The 26,407-nt window shown below is 37.6% G+C and overlaps 1 protein-coding gene across 1 annotated transcript in view; it reads right to left on the bottom strand.

Moving 5' to 3' along the window:
• Positions 1-25,873, bottom strand: part of RNF17 (ring finger protein 17) — a 52,980-nt gene extending 27,107 nt beyond the window's left edge. The window contains exons 1-20 of the mRNA XM_065049195.1: positions 25,691-25,873; positions 25,229-25,319; positions 24,539-24,615; positions 23,782-23,840; positions 22,815-22,870; positions 21,327-21,426; positions 19,718-19,798; positions 18,179-18,279; positions 17,184-17,355; positions 15,739-15,815; positions 13,997-14,071; positions 12,572-12,846; positions 11,367-11,453; positions 8,638-8,799; positions 7,532-7,721; positions 6,934-7,099; positions 5,448-5,638; positions 3,581-3,719; positions 1,848-2,001; positions 1,053-1,168 (exon numbers count right to left, since the gene is read on the bottom strand). Of these exons, the coding sequence (XP_064905267.1) occupies positions 1,053-1,168; positions 1,848-2,001; positions 3,581-3,719; positions 5,448-5,638; positions 6,934-7,099; positions 7,532-7,721; positions 8,638-8,799; positions 11,367-11,453; positions 12,572-12,846; positions 13,997-14,071; positions 15,739-15,815; positions 17,184-17,355; positions 18,179-18,279; positions 19,718-19,798; positions 21,327-21,426; positions 22,815-22,870; positions 23,782-23,840; positions 24,539-24,615; positions 25,229-25,302 (2,352 nt within the window). The 5' untranslated portion in view covers positions 25,303-25,319; positions 25,691-25,873. The remainder of the gene's footprint in view (positions 1-1,052; positions 1,169-1,847; positions 2,002-3,580; positions 3,720-5,447; positions 5,639-6,933; positions 7,100-7,531; positions 7,722-8,637; positions 8,800-11,366; positions 11,454-12,571; positions 12,847-13,996; positions 14,072-15,738; positions 15,816-17,183; positions 17,356-18,178; positions 18,280-19,717; positions 19,799-21,326; positions 21,427-22,814; positions 22,871-23,781; positions 23,841-24,538; positions 24,616-25,228; positions 25,320-25,690) is intronic.
• Between the last annotated feature and the right edge of the window lie 534 nt (positions 25,874-26,407).

Genomic DNA, 26,407 nt, shown 5'->3' with positions numbered 1-26,407 from the left:
ATTTGAGAATAACTGATAGGTTCAAGTTTTTTTAGGCGATTCTCTGGTGGTCATATATCCATCTCTATCCATAGCTCTTTAGCCACTTCTCCGTCATGTTCCAAGCAAGGAGGCCCAGTACTATGTGCTCAAGAGGTGACTAATTCCTAACAGATTTTTCTGAGGATTTATATTTGGTCAATAACAAGCAATCAGTTGCAATGATGGGAATACATGTCAAAAATCTCAAGACCCTTATTTACGAGCTGCTCTGATCTGACAGATTAAGACATTGCAACTGCAAGAACATTTTGTCATTTTCAAAATGTTTCCTCTCCCTTGCTGTCAAAAAAAAGCTCAATTATTCTGGCTGAAACTTTCCCCAGAAACCTCTGCTCAAAATATAAACAAACCCTACTTTGAGTAAAAGATGCTGGCCAACCTTAGTTAAAATAATAATTTCTTCCAGTGTCTACAACTAGTTAAAAAAACCTCTATCAACACGCAAAGATTTAAGGTTTAGCATAATTGTAGTTGGCAACTGGAATTACTGAACGAACAGGTGAAGAAAAAGAATTATTTTCTACTTATGTGTGCTTTTTATTTGACAAAAATACTTTGCCATTTCCTTTCTGACTCAGTTTTTCTCATCAGAAGCAGGAAACTCCTACAATCTCTAAAGTTAGCAAAGCATCAAACTTTAAATGCCATAAACCAAACAAAAATATAATTTTAAAAAGATACGATATTGGGGTCATCATTTGAAAATGAAGGAATGAAAAAATTAATGTGGCTTACTATAAACTAAAAGAAGGTACTTGGATTAAATACATACAAAATTTACATATACCTCCTCACTGCAAGGTAACATTAGATTTCATTTAAAAGTGAATTATATAAAAAAAACCTTTTCAATATGTACCCAAACATATTAAATAAGTCATATCATAAACCCACATGAAAAGGAACTTTCTTAACATTTATTTCAGAAAGTTAACAACCTCCACTTTCCTCCTCCATCCACTGACATTCTATTATTTTTGAGTATTTAATCCAGGCAAGCACTAGTTTACCTTTTCTGGAAAGCTCAAAAACTCCTTCTTTACTCTGCGTATGTCTTTAAGAGTTATGTTACCAATGTTGCCAAAGTCAACATATTTTACCATAACTTCTTCATGACTTGGCAGCCCTTCAAGAAAAACAACCCAAGTTATTAAAACAACAAAAAAAATGAATATCTGGTACAGGTTAAAGCACCAGAATTTGAGAGCAAAATATACATTATACCATATAATCATTAAAATACCACATTTTCAAATGTTAAGAACCAGCTCTTTCAGGTTCCTGAAATGACAGTTAGCATGTTGGTCCCCTTCCATCTAATAACTTTCTGAAATGCTGGCACATTAAACAGATGCCAAGTAGACATGTCAGCACGCAGGCATCCTACACTGCCCACACAGGCAACACAGAGGTCAGCACAAGGACACCGCCATCCCCTTCACAACTTCTATGGGGAATTATTAACCCACACTAGTTACACTCAGAGGTTGGCTATAATAGACAAACCTATATTTCAAACTATAACAGTAAAGTAAGTGAAACATTAAGTAAATATATAATGAAATTTCAGTAAAGTATGGAAAATGAAGTATACCATTTCTATAAAAAAATACATGTATAAACTACTCCATTAATAACAAAAAATGATATGTATTAGTACTACTGACTTTATGAACCTGTTAGTGTAAGAATGCCTTGTAAAAATCATGTCTGTTTGTTAGTATTAATTTTCAGTGTGTGACTCTGTTCTAGTGCCACATCTGATTTTGCAACCTAGCATTAGGGTGAAAGAATCAATACTTCACCTATAATCTGTGCTCTGTACCAATTCCCATCACTCTGTTTTGCAATACAGGCCTGACCTTCAACAGGGCAGACAATTTTCAGGTTTTTCTCATCCTCATGTTTATATTCCTCCTGAATTTTCTTTGGAAGATATAAAGAATCCAGGTTATCTCTCTAAAATAAGAAAAACAAAACATACATACACATCAGTTTTTTCTAATGGTAATTTTGCTCTTTCAACGAACATTTTTTCCAGTACTGTACTCCCTAGTGTTCCCCTTCCAAATTAACAATGGTTGTGAACCTTTAAAGTGAATTAAAGAGCCTAACAATTGTTGAATATTGCCCTGTTCAATGACCACCCAAAAGAGTAGAACACTACAAATTCACATAGCAATTAACCGCATCAAAAAACAAAACAAAAAAAGTATCAGAAGACAAAGGAAGGGCTACAGATGTTGTCTATCTGGACTTCTGTAAGGCCTTTGACACAGTCCCTGACAACATCCTTCTCTCTAAATCGGAGAGATACGGATTTGATGGGTGGGCTGTTCAGTGGATGAGGAACTGGCTGTCTGGTCACACCCAGAAAGTAGTGGTCAATGGCACAATGTCTGGATGGACACTGGCAATAAGTGGTGTCCCACAGGGTCTATGCTGGGACCAGTACTGTTTCAGATTTTCATAAATGACATAGACAGTGGGACTGAGTGCATCCTCTGCAAATTCAGGGATGACACCAAGCTGAGTGGTGCAGCTGACACACCTGAGGGACAGGATGCCATCCAGAGTGACCTGAACAAGGTCAAGAAGTGGGCCCATGTGAACCTCATGATGTTCAACAAGGCTAATTGCGAGGTCCTGCACCTGGGTCGAGGCAACCCACGTGTCAATACAGGCTGGGGGATGAAGGGACTGGCCCAGAAGGCCAATCATATCTTGGGCTGCATCAAAAGCAGCGTGGCCAGCAGGTGGAGGGAGGTGATTCTGCCCCTCTGCTCTGCTCTGGTGTGATCCCACCTGGAGTCCTGTGTCCAGCTCTGGAGCCTCAGTACAGGAAAGACATGGACCTGTTGGAGGGGCCAGAAGAGCCACAGAAATGATCAGAGGGATGGAACAGCTCTGCTGTGAGGACAGGCTGAGAGAGCTGGGTTGTTCAACCTGGAGAAGGCTCCAGGGACACCTTACTGTGGCCTTTCAGTACTTAAAAGGGACCTATAAGAAAGACGGGGATGGACTTTTTAGCAGGGCCTGTTGCAACAGGACAAGGGGTAATGGTTTTAAACTAAAGCAGAGGAGATTCAGGCCAGACACGAGGAAAAAAGATTTTACAACGAGGGTAGTAAAACAACTGGCCCAGGTTGCCCAGAGAAGTGGTAGATGCCCCACCCCTGGAGACATTCAAGGCCAGGCTGGATGAGGCTCTGAGCAACCTGATCTAGTTGAAGATGTCCCTGCTCATTGCAGGGGGTTGGACTGGATGAGCTTTGAAGGTCCCTTCCAACCCAAACTGTTACATGATTCTACGATAAAAATGTTTACAGGAATTGTTAAAATTTCAGAAAGTAATTTATCTAGGATTAATCGGGGATTGTAGGAATTGATCTAATCTATTAATTCTAGGAATGCTAAAACTGGTAACAAGTGACAGAAGTTAACTGAAATTTAGCTTCTTTAATTTGGACTAAAAGTAGCTCAAAATTAAAATGTTTGTTCAGAGTTTTATTTAAATAGAGGTTATTTCTACACTTACCAGCTGGAGATAGAAATCACTTGGGCTATTAATGTGACAAACTACAACAGAAATTACTTCTCTTTCTTGTGGAATCTTAGGTGGACTATACTGCAGGATGGTATTATTTTCTGACTCACTGGGAAGCTGTGATCTAAACCTAAGGTAAACAAAATGAAATTTTGAATGAATTCTGTTACAATTAAGTGAGAAGGAAACTTTTTATATTAAAATGTCAAGATTCCCATAAAAAAAATGCAAAATGGTCTTATAAAAATAACTTGATTCATAGTTGTGTGAATAGCTTGAACTTTCTTTCTTGCAATTGGTGCAGCCAATTCTCCCTAATGCTGCTTCTGTCACAAATGTTAACATATGAAGAATGACATATGGCAGCTGGCTCCTAAAAAGACTTTGGTATTTGGGATGCAGTGGCATACACTTAAATTGTTTTTAAAATAAAGTACAAGTCTAGAATCCACTACATTGACTAAAGCATTCTCTTTCAGATTTTCTTTTCCTCACTTATGAGAAAAAGCAACAACCTGAAGAACACACATGCAGTATCTATCACTGTTCGCACCACCATAACTAGTTATGCTCAAATATAACTCCATGATATTTGAGAATTCATGCCAGTCAGGTGAAGTCCCTGGTGACCGGGAAAAGGGAAACATTGCACTCATTTTTAAAAAGGGTAGAAACAAGGACCCCAGGAACTACCGACCTGTCAGCCTCACCTGTGTGCCTGGGAAGATCATACAACAGATTCTCCTAGAAGCTCTGCTAAGGCACATGGAGGACAGGGAGGTGACTTGAGACAGGCAGCACAGCTTCACCAAGTCTAAGTCCTGCCTGACCGACCTAGTGGCATTCTACAATGGACTAACTACATCAGTGGACAAAGAAAGGGCTATTTGGACTCATGTAAAGCTTTTGACATGGTCCCCCACAACATCCTTCTCTCTAAATTGAAGAGATACACATTTGATGGGTGGACTCTTCAGTGGATGAGGAACTGTCTGGATGGTCGCATCCAGAGAGTAGTGAACAATGTCTGGACGGACACCAGTAACAAGTGGTGTCCCTCAGGGGTCTGTACTGGGACCAGACCTTTGAAGATCCTTTCCAACCCAAACTACTCTGTTTCTATGACTCTATGATAAAAAAGTCCTTTCTCTGTGTGCAAGAAAACAAACCATAATTTCCTAGAGATCTGCATGGCATACCCCCTGGACTGCATGCCGCCTGCCTGGACGCCTTCCTGTGTAACCTTATCTAGGTGTTCCTGCTCCGGCAGGGGGATTGGACTAGATGATCTTTCGAGGTCCTTTCCAATCCCTGACATTCTGCGATACCCTTGTACCCAAACAACAAAACATTCATGGCTTTCTCTGTTTCCTGCTTCTTCCACCAGTCCCACCAAAGCAGCTCTCCACTGTTATAATGCCATCAAACTCCCCCTCCTTATGACCTACCGTCGTTTCTCCAATTCATTCTGCTAAATGCATCACATCACATGGCTGTCACATCCCTGTCACATCTAACTGCCACAAGGCTCATTTCTGTATGTTTTTCTGTCCATTACAGACACTAAGGGCTTCTCCTTTCAACCCCTTGTTATTCAAACTTGTACAGAAATTTAAATTCTGTCATTTTCAACAATAAAGTTCATTATCCAAATAAAGCCCTGACTAGTGCAAGTGAGTATGGCACAGTGTTAATTAGTGAAGGTGAAAAGAAGGAATCAACATATATTGCTGAAGATTAATACTTCACACATTTATATACCAAACACTGCAAAAACAACTTGTTTGGTAAACTTCGCTTTGGAAGTCTTATGCTGTTATTTACAGCATAAGAGCACAAAGTAAAGGAAAATACATACCTTGCCAAGTCTAAAAAAACTAATGCATCCTTGAGAGACACTGGCATGTTATTGTTTGTTTTATTAAATGGAGGCTTTTTCAAATCCACAATGAGAACACCATCCTCTTCTCTAAATATTGTCATTAAAACAACTTTATTATTTACCATTCCTAAAAATTTTGTCTTTGCTTCCTCTCCCCAACCTTCACTCTGTGTTAGGAAGAAAGAAAAAGTTAACGAAGATGTCAGAGAATGTTAAAACAAAAAATACAATTAGTAATTAAAATAAAATAAAAGCAGAAGCAAGGAAGGGAGTGTAGTTACATTTTAAGAGATGAAATACTGAATACACTGTTAGGCCGTGTAGTCCACAGACATGACAGCACTAAACAGTATTTTTCTGTGATGGATTTGTGTTTTTAACTGTACAAAACTGAGCCAGATCAAAGTGCTGCACTTTCCACCACATTTCTTTTAAAGATTCAATATTTCATCCTCTGATTCTTTTGCTAGGTAAACCAGAATTGTCATACAGGTTCATCTCCTGACTTACATTTCTGCTCTCCCAATTCATTTGAAAGTTTATTGATATCTTGGTCCATTTACACTACATTCTTCTTGACATTTTATCTACCTTGAAAAAGCCAGTCTGAATTTATTTCTCTTGGATCAAGTTAATGCAGTTCTCATTTGATACTGCAAATCTGTGCTTTTTAGGTGTGATAAAAACGAAAGCAGATACAAGGAAGGCATTTTAGCCACACCTGTGAAAATCATTCCAGATCTTTCCTATTTAAAGCTCTTTCAGACAACATCAGACTGGTAAAAAACAAAAAACAACAAACTAACCAGTAGTTATACTGTTGGAAATGCACAGCGGCATTGGACGTAGTTTATTCTTATGTGAATGCTGCAAAAATAAAGCAAGCCTAATAAATAACTATCAAATAAAAGAATGCTGCAATATATGTCCTCTTTGTAAGGGAATAAAATAATAGTACTTAATTTACTGTTATACTGAAAGACCACAAAAAACATTTTCCAGTATGTGGCAAAAAAAATTTAAGTATTATAATAAAGGACAATCCCTGAAAAGATTCTCTATTTGTTCCGTTCGGATGATTTTTGAAAGTTACTACTTGCATAAAATTAAACAGTCATGAAATAAGAATATCAGTTCTGCAATTTGTTTTTTAAATTTGACAGAGAACATGTCTAGAGTAACAGTAGTGAGATTTGAACCTCAAATATGTATTTGTAAACCCAGAGGCTATTTAAGACAGACTGCTATATGCTTTTGTTTCCTTTTCAAAGAAATCAATGCAACCCACCTTTTTCCAAGAGATGATTCAATTTTTTGAAAGAATAAAACATACCCTGTACTCTTGAGTTTCATTCTGTTTATACTGGAATAATGCTACTGTAAATTATGTATTTTAGTTAACATAAATCATGGGAAGAAAAAAAAAAAATCTCCTGAAATAGTACAAACAACTTTTACTTACCGCATTTTTGGGAACAACATCCTTCAATGAGCACCGTACTGCTAATGGAGGAACAGCTGCAAGTTCTGCCTCAATATGCTGATTGGGCTTCCGTACAAACAAAGAAAAGTCATCTGTTTCAATAGTTTGCAGAGTAGCAGGTTCAGGCCTTTCAGCATGAATGTATCTATTGTCAATGGGAATAAAACCAGTACTAGCTTAAAACAAAAGCAAAAACCCCCAATGCCAAAAACATGCCAAACTGAACCCCAGACTTAAGCTAAAGGTGACTGTTGCAATAATTGGTCCAATGCCATGTCATTGAAACAAAACTAGAAAGTCTCAATGAAATGCATTTGTTTTGAACACAGAGGAAATGTGTTTTCTTTTGCAATGAAGTCTAACTTAAACATTTCAATGTGTGAAGGCTTATACACTTGTGTACTTACATAGGCTGCCATTCTTCCTGTGGGAAATACATATATACAGAACATGAGTGCCATTTAGGTATCTGGTTATCTGCTTGCGTGAAGCTGATGGAGGACTTGTTTCTTAGTAGTGATGAGCGTAACAGTCAAGGACAACAACTGCAGACAAAAACCCCTCTTTGTAAACATACCCTGAGGAAGTCAGAACTACAGAGCTCCCAAAATCAATCAGGAATACTTCCAGCAGTGCAATATCACAAACTTTGTATCTTACAGGACCACAAGGCTTCCTCTTATTTTTACTTTTCAGCGGAATTAGTTTAGTGATAGTTCCACGGCACCACATTTCAGTTTCCTTACTCTTAATAAAAGCTCTAGCCCCTACAAAGAAGCAAATAAAAAGAAACATTAAATTCAATATTTGTAATGATTTCATACTGGAGGTATTATTACAGTTCTGCATGATGTTCTACTGTTGTCTATCTTCCACGGATAGTAAAAGTCCTACTCCTAAAACAGACACAAAGACATAAAAACCTTGTGTTGACAGTCACCAGAACTTTTCTCCTCACATTCACTTTCACAGCGCCTCTAAGGCTAGGAAGTGTTTGGCTTGCATTAAGAAGTAATTTTTGGCAAACTTTCTATACATCTTAGCGAAGTGCCAAAAAAAACATTGACATTGAGGGTTGTTACAGACTTTTTATGAGTTTTATAAACACCTTCTACAAGTGAGTAACGCTGTCAATAGGCGGGCTAGAAAATAATTTTAGTGATTTAGCAATGCGTTATTGTCTTTCCTTTTTACTTCCAGAATGGTTTCTATCCAGAAAGTTAATTTAAAACAACAACAACAAAAAAACCAACACACATATCCACTCAAAGGTAATGTCGGTTGCATGAGAGAAAGCTGATTTACTGAAATGATGAAAGAATTAGGCTAGTCATTAAAATCACTATACTGAAAAAGAACTATCAGTTAACAATCACTGCCTAATGCTTGAAAACATTACATTTACAGCCAGGTGTTTCAACTGCTGGTTAGTCTAAGCACTCAATTTGTTGAGGCTGAGAAGAACTGCAGAGTTTTTTTATTTCTGGAGTCTTCATTTATGTGATTTAATAAAAGTCCACATATGTTTGCCAAAAAGCATTAACTGTGGATTTCAGAACATATAAGGACTGTTTACTATGTAAAGGGGGGGGAGAAGGAGGGAAAAAAAAAAATTATACTAAGGAAGACATACTGCAAGATAGCATTTTAAGCTAATATGACCGTCAGAAATTATTAATTTACCTAGTTCCAAAACATCTGAAGATAAGAGATACGAACTCTTACTACAACAAAGTTTTTTCAGTTTCTTCTCCAAAACTCCTGCTTCTTTCATCTGCGAGTATCTCCGAATATAGAAGTGGCATGGATTTATAACATGGCTTACAAACACTAGTTCTGCTGAACCTGAGTAAGACAGAAAACAGGTATCAAACACTCTCCAAGTGACTCCAACAGATATTATTAGACATGTGATTAGTTTATGCTGCATTAATCATAACATTACCTCGAATGGTTTTTAATCAGACAAGTCTGCTCATGTTTGTTTCAAACTAGTTATCATGTTTGCTGTCTGATTAAAACCACTCTTTTGAACTACCTTCCTTAAGCTAGCCTTCAAAAGAAAAGGCTGTCTGCTTAAAAAATGGTCACCTAAATTTAAGTAGGTAACTCAGAGTTTGTATTCCCTCTATTTAACAGAGAAATAGGGAATAGAGCAAATGAGACAGATTAAGACTCTTACCTCTAAGAACAGGTATGCCAAGTACTTCTGTATAGTTATTCAGTGGTAATGCATGAAAATCAAGAAAAGGCCTAAAGCCAGTCAAGAGATGACCCTTATATAAGATAGGCCTTCTAAGCATCCAAATCCTTTGCACTGCAGGTACCTCCCTTGACTCCGTTCACTTTCTGAAGCTACTCAAAGGCGCTGGATGGGCCAGAAGGTTTTAGAAGCCCAGTAACTCAATTCCTACAGGAGTATTTTACACCACAAAACTTCCTGCAAAGAGTGGACAGCATCATCTAGATGCAATGTCACCGGGATGGCTGATCAGGGCACAGGAAACAGACAAGATTTGCAGCATTCTAGAGCCCTGCCCTGTCTGTACACATCTCTGAACTACAATTGATCATGGGCAAAAAGTGGTACCAAGCTTCTGGCATTTGAAACATACTGAGCATGCACACAGAACTGTATTTGGAAGTTTAGGAAATGCAGTGTCCAGAGCAGATGCAAGAGCACTCTTGGATATTTCCAGTAGACAAGATGCTATCAGAGTAAAAAAGTCTGAATGACTTGAACTAACTCTTCTGGATCACCCTCGTCTCCATTTCCGACGATAAGTCTGCTAGCTCCTCTGAAGTAGAGCAGGAAAAGCAGGTATTAACAGCACTTCACTGGATCAGCAGAAGCTGATACCTCCAGCCAAAAAAACAATAACAGGAGCTGGGCCAGTTCTGGATTACTAGGGCCAGATGGATTCAGAGGAGATGTCTTTAAGCTGTTTGAAAATGTTCCTTAAACTAAATGCAAACAAAAAATCCCAACAAACCACAGCTGCCTGAAAAGGATTTGAAAAAAATATTTGTCTGATAACTAAACCTACTAGCAGGAAAGAAGGAAAAACTCACTATATCAAATTTCAAATGATGCTTCCCATAATCCAAAAATACACAGTATTACACAGAATATACCTTTTAGCATATTCCCGATAAAAACAACCACATCAAGTTAATTCTATGATAAATTAATCTCTTAAAATCTTGTTCTCTTAGTGTATACTCAAACTCAGGAGTCTGAAAAGGCTCAAACATCATATACCTGTTATAGTTGTGACATGTTTCTCTCTCCATGCAAATTCTTTTATGTCTACTAAAGGTGAGCACACAGTACACTACCTTCAGTATGGGCATTAGGAGATTTTCTCTGCTAATTACTTATTTCCACAGAACTTGTTATGGACTTAAAATGCTCAAATTCCCTAATACTCTGTCAAGTCCCACTGAGAGCAGCCAGTGAATGTACAAGTTATTGAGAAGAGCATGTTTATATGGCTCTAGAGTTAAAACCAAACCAACAAAACCAAAACCAAGAAACCAACCAACACAAAAAACCCCAACTAAAATACCAAAACTGCTCCAAACAAAACAAAAAAATTCCTTCATCCGTTTTCTTTGCTAGTATTACTTTGTGTCCTATATTAAAGCACATCTTTTTGCAGCAGTATTTTCCTGCTTCTTCCTGTCAACTTAGCTCAGTTTCTTTCTTCTCCAATACTGCTATCTTGACTCTTCAACTTTTATTACCATTTACACTCAGCAACAAATGAAGCTCAAAGCACCGCACAAACTGTACCTATAGAATTTTTGAGCTAAGTAACCTATTTCCTCAAATTACTCTCAGTTTTGTACATTTATCCATTCACTCATAATTCAGAAAAAATAAACATGGGGGAGAAAAAGACAACAGTTCAAAATCCAGTACTGACCTAAGAAACGGGTCACACTGTTCACAGTTAACATTATGTCAAATATCTGCCAGGTATTGAGAAACACTGCCAATGTTTTGTTTCTGAAAGCTGTCTGGGACTGCTGTATTGCAACTTCCAACTAAGTGCCTTTACGGCATATCTTAAAAAGACAGTATAGTCTTCACATTCGGAAGGAGAGCAGACCAGGGAGTGTTTTTGCAAAGCAAAATTCTTGGTGCTAAGACTTACATCTGCACTGTATGCACCTCCCAGACTAGTTTTAACTGGAAGGAAATCAATTTATGTACCCGGCCTGCTCTTACATGTGATCAAATGCACACTAACTAGGGATGGTCAGGAGATCTCCTAGATCATTCCTGATCTCAATTAGAATGCTAATGTGTCCAACTCTCCAACAAATTCCAGTGTCTGCTCTTACTATGTAGAGGATGGGTCTCTGCCAGGAAACAAAACCATTTACCAGATAGGAAAACCACTAACCAGCTTTGTGTTGAAAAGGTGTTTCCTTGTTGAAGAGTTTCTTCCTTTGTTCATCAGCGTGACATTCTGTGGGAAACTCTGTTTGTTCTGTAGGAGAAAAGTTTAATGAAATAGGTTAGTTAAGTATGTATACATATGCAGTAAGGCAGCACACAAAGTAAAGAAACATTACATGTATTGTTAGAGTACTGTGAAGGCAAAAATTCTCCTGTGACTGAAACAGATGCACACAGTGGCTCTGTACACATGGCCAGCCCACATGCTAACTCCAAGATACCAAAACTATAATTAAAATTCTTAGATTCAAGACATGCAAAATTCATGTAACACTTCAGTTAGAAGGAATTTTGTTCTGATGAGATTTGTGAGGTCCGAGATTCTGGAATATGTTTAGACGGTCATACTGAAGCTCTGAAATTTACTTCACCTCTACCACAGTTACACGGTACCACAATTACTCTCTCAAACCATCCCTACCCCCTCACCCCCCTTATCCTCCCCAAACATTATTAATCATAGGGATTTTCTAGGTATGTTGCAGAGGTAAAGCACTCTGAAGTTAAGCATATTAATTATATAATACTGTGGGACGCATCTACCCCCCCATTATCTAATTGGAATTTCCACATTCCACCTTGTTCCCAATTCCTTCAGTCCTATCCCCAACAGTGTTTTTCAGTTCTGCAGCATCAAACCTGGAGACCGTTCTCCACATTCAGTCTCACAAGAGTCTAACAGTGGAGAAGAATCATTTCCTGGACCTGTTAGCTACACGCTTACAAATACAGACCAGGGAAAACCTCGCAAGGTCAAGAACCTAAATCTTATTGCCAGTTAACATAGGACAATGCGCTGGAAGAAGATGCAGGAAGCTGAGGGAACTGCCAGAAAAGCATCATCCAGAAACCAATATCAGAAACTTCAAGGGGGACTGCAATAACATAGAGCCAAAAAGAGTCATCCAGGCAGACACAGGAACTTAGGGCACCTCTTTGAGACAGCCTGAGAGAAAGTTTTCACTAAGCTTAGTTGAAATAGGACAGAAAAGAAAGGATGATAGCTCAAAGGAAGACAAAGTGAAATATGGACATCATTAAAGAATTCATATGAGCGGAGACTAACTAAAAATACACAACATAATACAAAACACATAATAACATACTCAACAATGGAACATTTAAAGCATCAGGTACTAAGAAACTCACTCTCTAGGTCATCTTCAAATATTTCTTCTATTATGACATCAGGGCTGGATGGAGACTTGGGTAAAGCAGGAATACTCTGCTGACACAGCATAGGAAGTGTTTTTTGATCTTGAGTATTTTTCACTTCTTTGTGAACACCGAGTTTATTTGCAAGAGCCTTTATTTTACTTTCTCTGCTAAGTGCTAGAGACATATTCCCTACAGATGACTGAGTATCGCAGCTTAGCACTTCTTCTTTGTCATCAAGGGTAAGAGTGCGTTGTCCGTTATCTTCACTATATTCGGGAAAATATTTATTTGGAGACAAATTAGCATAATCCAGTCTGTTTCAGAAAAGCACGAGTCACAGCAGAGGTTTTATTAAGAACATATCTCTACATTAAGAAAACAACTCATAAGGGCTGGTTGAAACAACCTGTTTTTGAATACCAAGACAACAAAAACAGTAACATGATTTCTGAAACCTCATAAGGATTGGCATGTAAATGGCACATATTCTTGGGCACAGCTCAGTACAAGAACTACTCACTTAAATAACCAGAGACCACAGGTACAAATACAAACTATTGGAAAGAAATGTTAATAATGTGATAGAGAGTTCATGTCAAGAACAAAAGGCATGTCAGATGTTTTCATACTACCCGTTAGTCTTCACTGTAATGTACAGGATTTTCAAACATCATAGTATGCAATAAGCCTTTTTAAACATAACCAGTGCTAACTACGGCTCTAAATGCAACTCCATTCCACTTTGTCAGGTTTTTTTTCAAAGACTGTGGGGAAAAATGAAGGGGACTAATAAAATAAAAACAATTGTAATTTTAAAAATAAGGTTTTTTTTTTCTACTGCAAGTTCATCTTAAGCAATTTTTTTCGGCATTTGGCACAATCGGTATTTAGACTGTGAAGTGGAAATACTATAAATTTCAATATTTGCTGCTGATTTTAGAGATTTATTTACTCTTCTATCAAGTAATTTTCATATGCTGAAATTATAAACATCTACTATGAATATGTAAACCCGGTGCTTAGGGACATTGTTTAGTGGTGAACTTGGCAGTGCTAGGTTTATGGTTGGACCTGATGATCCTAAAGGTCTACTCCAACCTAAATCATTCAATGATTGTATCATTAAATACCAGCCAAAGCTGAAAAGCACATAGCGTAAGAAGAATCTTGGTAACTTAAATGATACAGTGAAATATGGTTGGGTGAAACACAAGTAGAACTGAGATGTGAGAACTGAAACACTAACTGGATTAACTGGAATGCATCTGAAGTTTTGCTGTGTTTCGTTATACTCTTAGAAACCCACAAGCATATACAGATTTTCTTTTTTTAATTTAATCTCCAATATGTATTTAACCACTATAAGAACAGCTAAGTTACTGTACCTACCCTCTTTATTAAATAAGAAATACTTACTGCCCTGTTGTTCCCCATTCAATCTTTCCCAAATTTTTTAACAAAGGTGTAATCTCATCAGTGTTTAGGGAGAATCTCGAGAGAAGAGACATTACAGAGGGTGACATGAATATGTAAATCACTTTGACACTTTGGGATGTACGATATTTTTCAGCACAATATTATCCATGGAAGGGCAAAATAAGAGATTAATTACCTACTCCAGTTTCATTCTTTCATTCCTATTAACAACAAACTGGGTTGCTCAATTATCTTCACATTCATACTTAAATTCTTGCCTTTTGCTTTCTGTCTCATGCATGGAGTACTCCAACATTCACTGAGTTTTCACACCTATACCCAGTTTACTTCAACAAATTATTCTGCGTGGAGAAAATTAATTCTCCAACAGTCTTGAAGAATAAAATGGTAACTCAAGTCCAAAGCGTACGTTCTTTTTGTTCCCTTTATTGTTACACTAATAAACAGCTGTTTCCTTTACTGGTGAAAGCTAGCAAAATATTTAAAGTACTTTACAGTTAAGCTAACAGAATTGTATATATAACTTAATAAAATCCTTAGCTTTGCTGCCCAATTACAATAAACAATTTGTGAAAACTGAAGTGTAGCCTACCATTTCTCCTCCCCCCCACCTCTCCAGGAATGTATCCACCCTTCAATCTACAGTATTTTACGCCCACAGAACGTACCTCAATTCCCATGCACCGCCTAGCTGTGATTTTTTCACCTTTGATGTTATTTTAGAGTGGCATCAGCATGCAAGACCTTCATACTCATCTTTTATCAGATCTACTTTCCCCTGTTTTGTTCAAGTTCTTGTAAGGTCTTCCAATGCAAACAAATTTAATTTGGTCATGTTCTAGTTTTTTCTAGTTTGGGTGAGTTTGCCACTGTGCATTTAAATAGCCTTCTCTGAAATACTCATTCACCAATGACATTGTCTTCAAAATAGGGCCTATGTACCAAGTCAGTATGTTTACTAAAAAGATTATTTTAAAGATTCCTTTATCCATATTGTAATGATTCAACTAACATATGACAGCAGTTGTCACAATGTTTGTCAAGCACTGCAACAGGCTGCCCAGGGAAGTGATTTGAGTTGCCATTCCTTGAAGAATTTGGCTCCATAGAGAATTGGGGTTGTTCAGCCTGGAGAAGGCTCTGGGGACACCTTACTGCAGCCTTTCAATACTTACAGGGGTCTCCAAGAAAGATACAGACAGACATTTTAGCACCAGCCTTATGACCAAGCTGTACCATAGCAGTGACACACTTACTTGACTACTTATGGTACAGAAATTATATTTGTCACTTCCAGTGGGGGCAACACGATAACTGGGACATTGCCCAAATATCTTCTTAGACATCTAAGTCTCTCCTGAAGATCAGAAACTGATTCAATTTTTAAAAACAATTAAGCCCTTATTTACTCAAATTATTTCTACTGATAAGGAAAGAAGAGGAAGTTTAGAAGTGGCAGATGTCTGCCAAGGATTCTTTAAATGCATATGTTTGTTTACATCACAGCAAATTGCACATGCTTTCTCCCTGATGGCTCAAATGAAGGCCACTGTGCATTGCTAGTGATGAGTTTATACACATCTGAACTAGTAGTTTTTCAGTAAAAGGCAAGTGAGGCAGCTCAATTTCTGCTATTTAACTGCTATAGGAACAGTTTATATAATTAAGAAAACCAGTTCATCCATTTACCCCTCAATATACCTCCAGCTCCAGTCATTTACCTTGGAGATATTTCTTCCTTCAAACTGTTGACTCTTGAGACCTCAGTGTCAACTGACAACTTTAAATTACAAATAACCTGAAATTAAGAAGCAGAGTCTCAGCTTCTAATATACAAAAATGTATTATCTACAACATGATAAAGCCAGAGTATGACATTTTTAGTTTTACAGAAAAAAAGCCCCAAGAGTTTACTGGTTAACAGCCAACAGCCAGTTCTCAACTATGTCATCTTACATTGCTCAGACCTAATGGTTGGGGATTTTGTAATGTTAGTATGTAAACAGAAGCAGGAGTCAGATTTTCCTTTTGTATAAACAGCTATTGAGAAGGTGACTTCCAAGTAAGAAGGCAGGCCCACGGGAGGACAGCAGTGGCTGCCAGCTCCCTGAAGTCACACTGGGGAAGACAGAGGCAAAGAAAAGAAAAAAAAGGAGGTATCAGGCTTCTTTTGTGGGTCAGATGAAGACTTAAGTTTCTTCATATGGAAAATGACAACTGGGTGCAGGGAACATGCCACTCTAAAAATCACACTACTTCAACATATGACAGTACCAGTTATTATTTTTCTCACAAGGACTACAAAGGCTCTAAATGAACTAACTGTGTAGCACTTTTAGAAAGAAAACAGGGAGCTATTTAATAAGCACCCAGTTTTAAATATTAAAATGTAGAACCCACTACCACTGCATTTGCGTGCATATATACAATGTACATATGTATACACACACACTGCCACAGGCATTATGAAGACATTCAAGGAAGTGTTACACAAGCTTATGACTCAATGAGGTAATGTTTACTCAGTGTAATGATCCTGATGTATCCTAGTGATTGTAAAACCCTTAACTTTCAGCCTCTTGTACTCTCTGAATGCCCAGGTTCTTAAGATTCTTCTCTAAGCACCTTTTCCTCTCTGTTGTCAGAGACAAAAGATTTTACAGGCTGGACCTTTGGTCTGATACAGCATGGCAGGCAGTGTGGGTGTCTATGAATGGCAGATATGATGGGGAGGAGGAATGGAAGTAAAGGCCTGGGACCAAGAGGATCAGGAGAGTGTGGCTACTCATTCTGGAGTAGTTCAGTGAGAAGGCTGGAGAGCTCTGGAATGGAAAAGGCTTGAGAGACTTCTGAAGTGCTGAGAACGCTGCCCTTCCACTGATCAGTACCATGTCAGAGTTTTCCAGTCCTCCCCCTCCATTTGCTGTTTCAGATAGCAAGTTCATCGAGGCAAGTACCATCTTTTGTGTTTCATGTCAGTCACCAGACCCAAATTAGTGAACAAGACCAAATATAAACTGGAGGGGTATGTGCAGAGGTGGAGTAAGGACACATTACTGCAAAAATCTCAATATTGAAGTGAGCAAACTGAAAGATCACAAAAACTTTCAATCCATATTTGACTGAATTCATTAAAAATAATTTCACAGTGCAAGAATGTAACTACCTGAGTGAGATCACAATAGGTTCTTACAGAAGGTGTCATTTTTAATTCCTTTGCAATCCTGACAGCACCAATCAAGCATTTTTTCTTCTCTTCAATGACTTCCTTAGCTTTTGCAATACTAGCACTGTAGTTGTTGACACTCTTCACTAATTCTGCACACAACTTCCTTTTTCTGTATCAAAAATATTACTTTTCAGAATTTAATAAGAATTCAGCTGTACAGATTCAAGCTTCAACTAGAACACACAATTGCCAGTTAAACCACAATACAAACAAGATACATCTCATAAAGGAATATAATTTTCCTCAAACAGTGTAAAGCATGGAAAACCCACTTAATAATCAGAGGAAACAAAAAAGTTGGGAGTTCATACTGAAAAGTCATTTTGTTTGGAGAAACATTTTTTTATTAAATGTTTCAAGCACTCTTCCATTCAAGTCTCCTGATATTTCCATATAAATCCAGTTGAAAAAATCAACCAGTTGAATTTTGCAATTCAGTCTATTAAGATAGCAGGCTCCCCTCCCACAGGGTCTTCTGGAATCCTAAGCTTTGACACCTCCCCCCTCAAAGCTGATGACAGATATTTTTGAAAATTAAGAAATAAAGTGTCCTTGGACTTCTATCAGCTTGGAAAATTTGCAGAAAGTCAATTTTAAAGTTATTCTTACTGTTAAACTCATCCTCCACTAATGGCACTATCAAAAGCTCTAAAAATTGAGCTATTTCAGACAACTAGCATCATTAAGTGTATTCCAATTTTTTTCTTTCTTTGAAGAGCAGAGGCTGCATTGTGCTAGAACAGGTTTGCATGGTTGGAAAACACTAAGATGCCACTAAGAAAGCGCAAAAATATTGCACAAAAATTAAAGACAGTTATTAGGAAACACTGCTACGAAGAAGACTGAAATGTTTTTTAAGAGTTCTTTATCTGAATTAGAAACTTCTTGATAAAAAAAACTCACCCCCGCCACACTACAAACCAAATTACTACCTTGAACAGAGAGAAGTAATAAGTTCATCAAACGTTCTATTGGCAGCTTCTGCAACTTTGTCTCCTTCCCGCTTCACTTTCAATTCCAAGTATTTCAGGATCTATTTCATTCAGTGTTGAATAAACATGCATTTATTATTTCATTATTCATTGTTATCATTTCATTATTCTCACTTTTTAAAAAATATTCAGAACAGAAGCAATGAACAGTAAGACAGCAAACAATACTCCATCGGTAAGAGTGACACAAAAAAAGGCAAACCAGAGGATGACTATATAATGTAATTGAGGAAAACCTGTAGCTCATTAATTCCTTTATTTTCTCTAACATCTAGTCAGCTCGTGTTATTTGGATCCTCATGTCAGCTGAGGTCTTTAGCTCTATGAGGCAAGAACCACAAGATCTTGGGTCCACTGCCTCACTTTCCTTTCTTGACGCTCTAATACAGCACTGTACACAGACAACTAGCACAATTAAAAAAAAAACAGTAGAAATTTTAAACTCATTGTGAGCATAAAGGAAAAAAATAAAGATTCTTCCTCTGGCTAAGCATCAGTTTTGTCACTAAAATTACAGTTAATGAAGAGCCTATGGAGAAAAATATCTCGAGTAATGCAATGCTGCTTTGTCAATTCTCAGTCTTCGCTGAGAGTTGTATGCCTGAGTTATTATATTGAGCTGCTGAAATGGTAGGTTTTTACAAGATGCTATTAGTATACGAATTAGGTATTTACCATAACTTTGCTTAACTGACAAATCAGCCACTGCAACAAATGGAAAACAGCTTTGAAGGACACTTAATGCCACACTTACTAGAATAAATTTGCTTTGAGCTTTTGAATCATTAAACACTTCTATGCCTCGGTATCTTAGAATACAGGCAAAATGTGAAAAAACAGCAAAGACAGAACTGCAGGCTTTTCCACAGCACATTCAGTAAGAGTTAAAACAAAATAATTATAATTTATGAGGTTCATAGGTTACTCAGTAAAAACTATTAACAGCTTTATCCAGTACTTTAGGATTCTTCCTGTATTTTATACTGTGCATAAAAATGCATTACTTGCTTTACATGTTTTACATATTGTGTCTGTCAAAATTTCCATTGCCCATATAATTTCTTTTCCAACTTTAAATCCAGAAAGAGACATGGAAACAAGGAAGTTAGCGTAGCTGCTAGAGCAAAAACAAACACTAAATTTTACCCTGATGCAAGGAACCACAAGCTTAGTACTTAAAGACTGGCTTATGTATGCTTCTGCAAAATATATGGATTGACCCAGTAACTTTCAATTATGCACAGGCACATGTACTCCTTTACAGACCACTCCTGTAGCCTTTAAACTGCAGATTACAGTCTGAAGTTTAAAGCTGTATATTCACAGAAACAGCACAAACAGCTGGAGGACAAAAGAGATGTCAAAACAAAGGCAGTAAAAACATGTTTAAATAGCATGTTAGTATGTCACTACTCGTAACAAAAAGCTTCAATCAATGGATTTAAGATTAGATGATTTATTTAACTCATTTTCACCCACCTCATCTGCATCATGTAAGTGGCTGAGATTACAAATAGCTACATACAAAGCTCCATCAATTTCTTCCACAGTTTTGCTGTCCTAGGGAAAGATTCACCAATGAATATAAAGTCGGTTGTATGACTGCAAGACAAGATGAGCTACATTAATTTGCCATTTTGACAAAGAGGCACTTGATGTGGGCTACTCATCATCTGTGTAAGGCCCTGAGCAGCTCTGTAACTGCAAACAGGCCCTAAATACTTAGCTCACCTGAATTACACTGAGAACATTTACACTGTAGTATTTCTGAAACATGGATTCCAATTTTTTTGTTTGTTAAATACATGAGATTTATTTGGATACACACAAAAAACAAATTAAGAGATAGTACGTGAAGGAAAAGCAAAATAAAGTTACTGATACAGAGAATACTGCATCTCAGAAAAAAAGGAAAATATTTTGGGAAAACCAAGAAAAATTAAAAACTGCAAGAAGCTCCCAGTGGCATACTGATGAAAGGCAATAAAATATTTGCATATGAATTGGCACAGGAGCAAAGGTATATACAGAAATGTCTTATTTTGCCACTGGCACTACTACAGCTAGTGTTAAAAGTACTGGTTAGAGTGCTGGTATTTTGTAAAAAGCAAAATGATAATATCATCAGCTGGGGATTCCCCAAAAAGTCAGGGATGGTGCTGTGTCAGTCTGTCACTATTTGACAACCAGTTCACCTTGCTAAAAGGCAACTTAACTAACATGTAAACACCTCCAGTTTCTGAAGAGTTCCTCACTAGCATTAAGGAGAACAAACTCAAACTAGAGAGAAATTAAAACTTAGAGTTCAAAAACCTGAAACAGATCTGCCTCCAACCAGACACTGGTTTCAGTAAAAGGAAGCACTGCCCACAATCTGGGAGAGATCTGTCAGTCACACATATCACCACAGAGTTTATTAAAGACTCTTGTTCTAGAGATGAAGGTGACAACAACTTTCCAATTAATATACCTGAACATCTTCAACCAACTATGTCTCCTTCCTTGAGTAGAAAAGGGGCAGAAAACCCTCCTCCTGTTAGCACTTGGATGTTAACTGTGTTAGAAGTACTTCCCTATGACAATTATTACCACTCTATTTTGAGCAGATGCAAGGAGAAGTAACAGATAAAAATGGAATTACATTGCTCCCTCTCTACTTTGTAGTTCTCATCATGATCCATGATGCAGTCATAAAAATATATCCAAAACTCAAAATATACTAAATCAGTGATATAACAAATGTGTTGCATGAATCTTGCAGCTATCTTGAATTTAAAAAGAAATATAAAACTCCCAAACTCAAATATTGTGAAGCCTCAGATGTCTTTTTTAGAAAAGTTAAATTCAAAATGAAGAGTTTCACAGGCAGCTGAACACATTAGCCCTCCTCAGCTGTGATTTGGTTGGAGTTGCATTCCTTTTATCAAGTTATTTTACAAACACTATAGCTGCACATCAAGTCTATGATAAGATGGAATAACAACATGTAACTTTTAAGGCTGCAGGCTTTTGTGTTCTATGTGCAGTATGAACTATGCATATACAAAAATAACAAGTGAAAATATAAGGAAATTTAATATTAACACACCATGTCTCCTGATAGAGCTAGAGCTGGTTTATCCCTCAGTCCACCATTTGAAGAAACTCTGTGCTGAACTTTTTTCTCTTCAGTACTGGGTCTGAAGGGACTGCAAAACAAAACTTGTAAAGAAAAAACCTACACATTTTAAATAAAATATTAAGCTACCCGCAAATACTTTAGACACGAGTATTACAAAATCTCTCATTAAGTACACACACACACCAATTTCTGAAACAGCAGAATTCACACTGCAATATACTACAGACACCTCATTTTTCAAAAAGTTTCCTTTTTACTGGCATAATCTTAAAATTCATCTTTTGTAACTATTTTTCACCTGACAACTTTGGCAAAGCTAAAAAAATCCTTAGTAGAAGGTAGTGATTTTTAACCTCAGTGAGAGTAACATCCCAGGATTAATTTTTCATTTGTTGCCTAAATATTTTCCTTTAGATATTTCATGAGATATTGATTAGGTCGTTAAAATCTTTAGAATGCACGACCAATTCTATTAAAACCATCTACTGACAACCTGTTAGGAAAACTCTTAAAATTCTGTTGCACGGTCACCCATACCTGCTCTTCTTCCAAGTACATACAGATGTAAACAGCTGTCAAGACTCTCTCAAAAGCAGGGTGCATAAACCAGAGTAATGACAGGAAGGACACAGTGTGGTTCTTCCTCTGTCCAGTTTGTTGTTTCTGACGGACTGTGAGAAGATCTGGAGAAGACTGCTGCAGTGACTGACAGCCATACATGAAACCTTGAGTTTTCCTTTGGGCAAGGTTACCCTCGCACCAATCTCAGAAGATAAATTTCCTATGCGTCCCTTACAGAGTAGATGTGTGTAGAACAGATCACTTATATAATAGATCTGTAAGAATTATCTGGGCCTATTCTCATTTGTATCAATATGAATCTCCACAGCAATGAAGGAGGAGGGAAAGACACTCACTTTAAGATTGCCTTCAATTTCACACGGCTAGACAAATAAAGCAAATAAATGTAATTTACATATGACACCACCACAGAACACTGCTGCCATCTAATCTAGGCAGAAGGTGCAATGGGAGCAGCAGGGGAGTGGGGAGAAGGAGGCACGTCAATGATACAGTCCTTCCCACCACAGCCTGCCATTTCAGCAGCTTGCTGTTCTCCCTCCAAATCCTTATCAGGCAGTGCTTACAACTTTCCATTCCAAACACTTTCAAGCCAAACCCATCTGTTTCTTGTAGCCTTTCAATGAATTGCTATTTGTACTCGAGGGTCGAACAGTACTACAAACCCATACTGAGAACACATTAGAAAAGTTTAAAGAACACATTAAATACATAAATATATAAATCATAATTTTAAAAAACCACACAACTGAACAACTAAAAAAAAATCCCCAACAGCTGAAGAAAAATGGCTCGAAATGCTTGCTCAGTCAAGTCCTGCCATAGTCTGGCATCTAAACACATAAAAACCCAGTTGAGTTAATAAAGGTTTACCTTGCTAGCCTTCGTGAATTGCCACTGCGCAGCCCAAGTTTAAAATCAGTTTTGGTCTAAATTCAGAGGGAAAAGGTAAAGCAAGTTCAAACACAGGCCTAAATCCAAGTCCCAGTAAAAATATGTTCTATAAGCCTGTTTTCACCTACACGACTGCCTCCCCCATCCCCATTTCAATCCAAAGATCTGACTTACTTGTACTTTGCAAGAAAGGCTAAATCTGAATTTCATAACAGGAAAAAAACAAACAAACCAACCAACCAAACAGAATTTCCACATCTTATCTTTTGCGTATTTTTTTAATTTCAACAAGCACTTAATGTTTGTCAAAAACATAAATTTCTGTGAAACAAATGGCATTAAAACGTCATAACAGAGAAAATATTCACAAGCAGAGCATTTTTTTTAAAATGCACAAACAGAAATATATTAGAATCATAGAACCATCTTGGTTGGAAGAGACCCTCAGGACCGAGTCCAACCATAACCTATTCTTAAGTCATGCACTATGATGCAAAGTGAAGTTGTTTTTTTGCAGAAAGCTTTTAAGTCCTTTTATTTGGGAGCTGACAGGGAAAGAGGCTTTTTTTTTTGTTTTGTTTTGTTTTTTTTTTGTTTGTTTGTTTGTTTTAAATATACACACGCACTGGTTCCTTTCTTGCACATTATGTGCAGACAAGAGGGTAGAATGATGCTGGAAACATGGGGCACCAATAAGAACTGTAAAAACAAGCTTTCCTAAAACCAGACTTTAGACATCAGATGCGCACTACATAGCTACACCACGTAACATGAAATGTGAGGAAAGCCTTGCTGGGAAACAGGTAGTTATTAAATGCAGGCCCTCACCTCAGAGGGGACCTTAGCTTGCTTTAATCACTCAGATTGAAAATGCAATAGATCCTGGAATATCACTGTTTCATACCACCACAGTGACTACTGAATAGAAAGCTTTACATCAACTTACTTCTGTAGAAGAGAAGCCAATAACATCAGTGTCTTCATCCTCCACATCATCATGCAACACTGTAAAAGCAAGCATAGGAAATTCTTGGCCACAAATGTTGTTAACCGTAGGGCATCTTACTCAAGATGACAAGCAAGAACACATGATCACTGGAATAGTCTTCTGCGTACTATTCATCAAGTCAACAGGAATTTGGACATCAACTTTTGTAATGACAGTATTTGAAAACCAGGAATAGGAGTCTGGATAAATAGATACAGAAGTCATCTGGGAATTTCAAAAACTTCCTTGCATTTAATTATTAGAGTATTAGCTCATGATCACCTGTATTAGGTTGCTGCTACATTCAGGACAGGATAAAAGCATTAAAGGGAAGGCAAACAGGCAAAAGAAAACACACAAATGTGTACCTATAGTACAGGCAAAAAAACCAGTCTCATGAAGTGCGCATAAATACCAGGTACTCAACACAATTTTAGAACTCTTGGAAGTCAAGCAGAAAATCCCAGAAAAATGAGATTTCTTTTAAAACAAACTTTTCTGTAGCTTTGTCAAGAAAAACAGAAGGGAAAACAAAGGTATTGGTTGTTCTTGCTGAGTACTGGAAATGCAGTAAATAAACAATGTGTTAATCAAAATCTGGCAGCCCATCACTTGTCTTTAACAGACCATATAAAATATACATTTACAGTGAATACTGCATAACACAAAATCACTGGAAATAAAAGATCCAAAGGGTTACCTTTCACACTCATACCTTTTGACATAGGACACAAATCACTGTTTATCTGATATGGTTCTGTAAAGTCCTCTTCTAGTATCTTAAGACACTGCCTTGAGAAGTAAAAGTTTAAGATCATTAGATATATCAACCAAACACGAATTCTGACTTGTACCTTCCTTAGAACAAAGCTTGGCCACTTTTTACAAAATGACGCTATGTAAAAGAAGATTAAGATAATGAAATGCACACCACACACACAGGAGAAACAATTTACTGCATGAATTATCAATAGAAGTGATACCTGAGCTTCTAGGTATGCAAAACCAGCATTAAGGTAACTAGAACCAGTATTAACAGATGGCCACAAAATAAATTTTAACCACATTCATTACATAATTATTTAACTAAAAATATACTGAATAGATCAACAGTAATTTATTTATATACATAGAAATCAATACTAGAGATTGGTAGCCTGATAACTCAGTATTTGACAACATCCTAAAATGCATTTAAAATGTGTTTTTTCCTGAACTTACTCCAAATGCTAAAACTTTCCACAAACTGTATGTTTTATACACATACATATTATATAAAAATGGACTCATTAGCAGCATTGCAGAATACAAACATTATTTTCTACATTCCCTCAACACTGCTTCCTGACAATTACACTGTCAGAACTTCGAAGTAATAAAGGCACTAATCTCAAAATTCACATACCTTATAGCTCTCATTTTCCTTCTATTAAGCTCTTCATTACTGTCAGCCAGCAATAAGTCTTTCTTTCTACTCATGATGGTGTCTGACTTCACTAAAAAAAAAAAAAAAACAACAACAAAAAACAACAAAAACATTCTCTACAATATACACGTCAAAATTTGAGCAAACACTACAGGTTGCTTACATCACTTGGCAAAGAGTAAAATGAAAAAGACACAAAATCCATAGAAAACATACACCTGTTTTTTCCTTGAAAAGTGAATCTTTTAAAGGCAGCACAAGACTGGCCTGTTCTGCTCTATTCAGTTCCTCCTCTAGATGCGCTACCAGACACAGCAGAAGACACCACCACAGGTCTTCAAACCTCTCTCCTGACCATACACCCTCAATATGACTCAGTTTTCTGCAGTACCTCGATACTGTAGGTGCACACCCTGTTTGCAATCCACCATGTGTACTCACCACGACTCCTGACAGGAGAGTTGCTCTTTCTTCCCAGCCGGCACCCAGAGCGCCACTGCCGCCGCAGGTCCCGTCCAGCTGCCGGTGAAGGGCTGGAGCGGGGACACTCCGACCACACACTGTACAGAGCTCCCTCAGCACGAAGCCCAAAAGTCTCGCGGCGCCGCCTGCGCGCCAAAACACCTATCCCAACCACCAATCACCGAGCGCCTCGTCAACACTTCTTCCACTGCAGCCAATCACGGCGAGGCGGGAGGGGGAGGGCGGTGGTTGCTGCGGCCCGCGCGGACAGCCCTCGCCGCCGTGGTGGCGCTTTGAGGCGGGCGGGGGTTGTGCGGCCTGATCCCTCCGCACATCTTTGGAAATAGCGTGTTTCCCGGGTTGTAAACCGCTAGGTTCCAGATTTGGAATTAACTGTATTCTGCGTTCTCATTATTTGCAGAAAAAATAAGATGTGTTTGTCCTGTTTTGGCTATCACACGTGCACCGTGATACTCTCCAGATTTCTAATACAGTTAAATTAAAACATTAAACTGATTTTCCCATGCCAATTTTACACTTGCCAAATCATAAACTAGGCCGCTCCTCCAGGGGGCAAGTTTTATAACAAATTCTAGTTTACTGGTATTTTTGCACTGTTCACAGAGTAAAACCAGATTCTGCCCCAAACCTTGCATTTCAAATGGAGTAAGTAAATTTTGTTAGGCTAGGGTTTTG

The sequence above is a fragment of the Columba livia genome, chromosome 1, assembly GCF_036013475.1.
Source record: "Columba livia isolate bColLiv1 breed racing homer chromosome 1, bColLiv1.pat.W.v2, whole genome shotgun sequence".
NCBI lineage: Eukaryota > Metazoa > Chordata > Aves > Columbiformes > Columbidae > Columba > Columba livia.
This window is presented reverse-complemented; position numbering and strand designations above follow the sequence as displayed.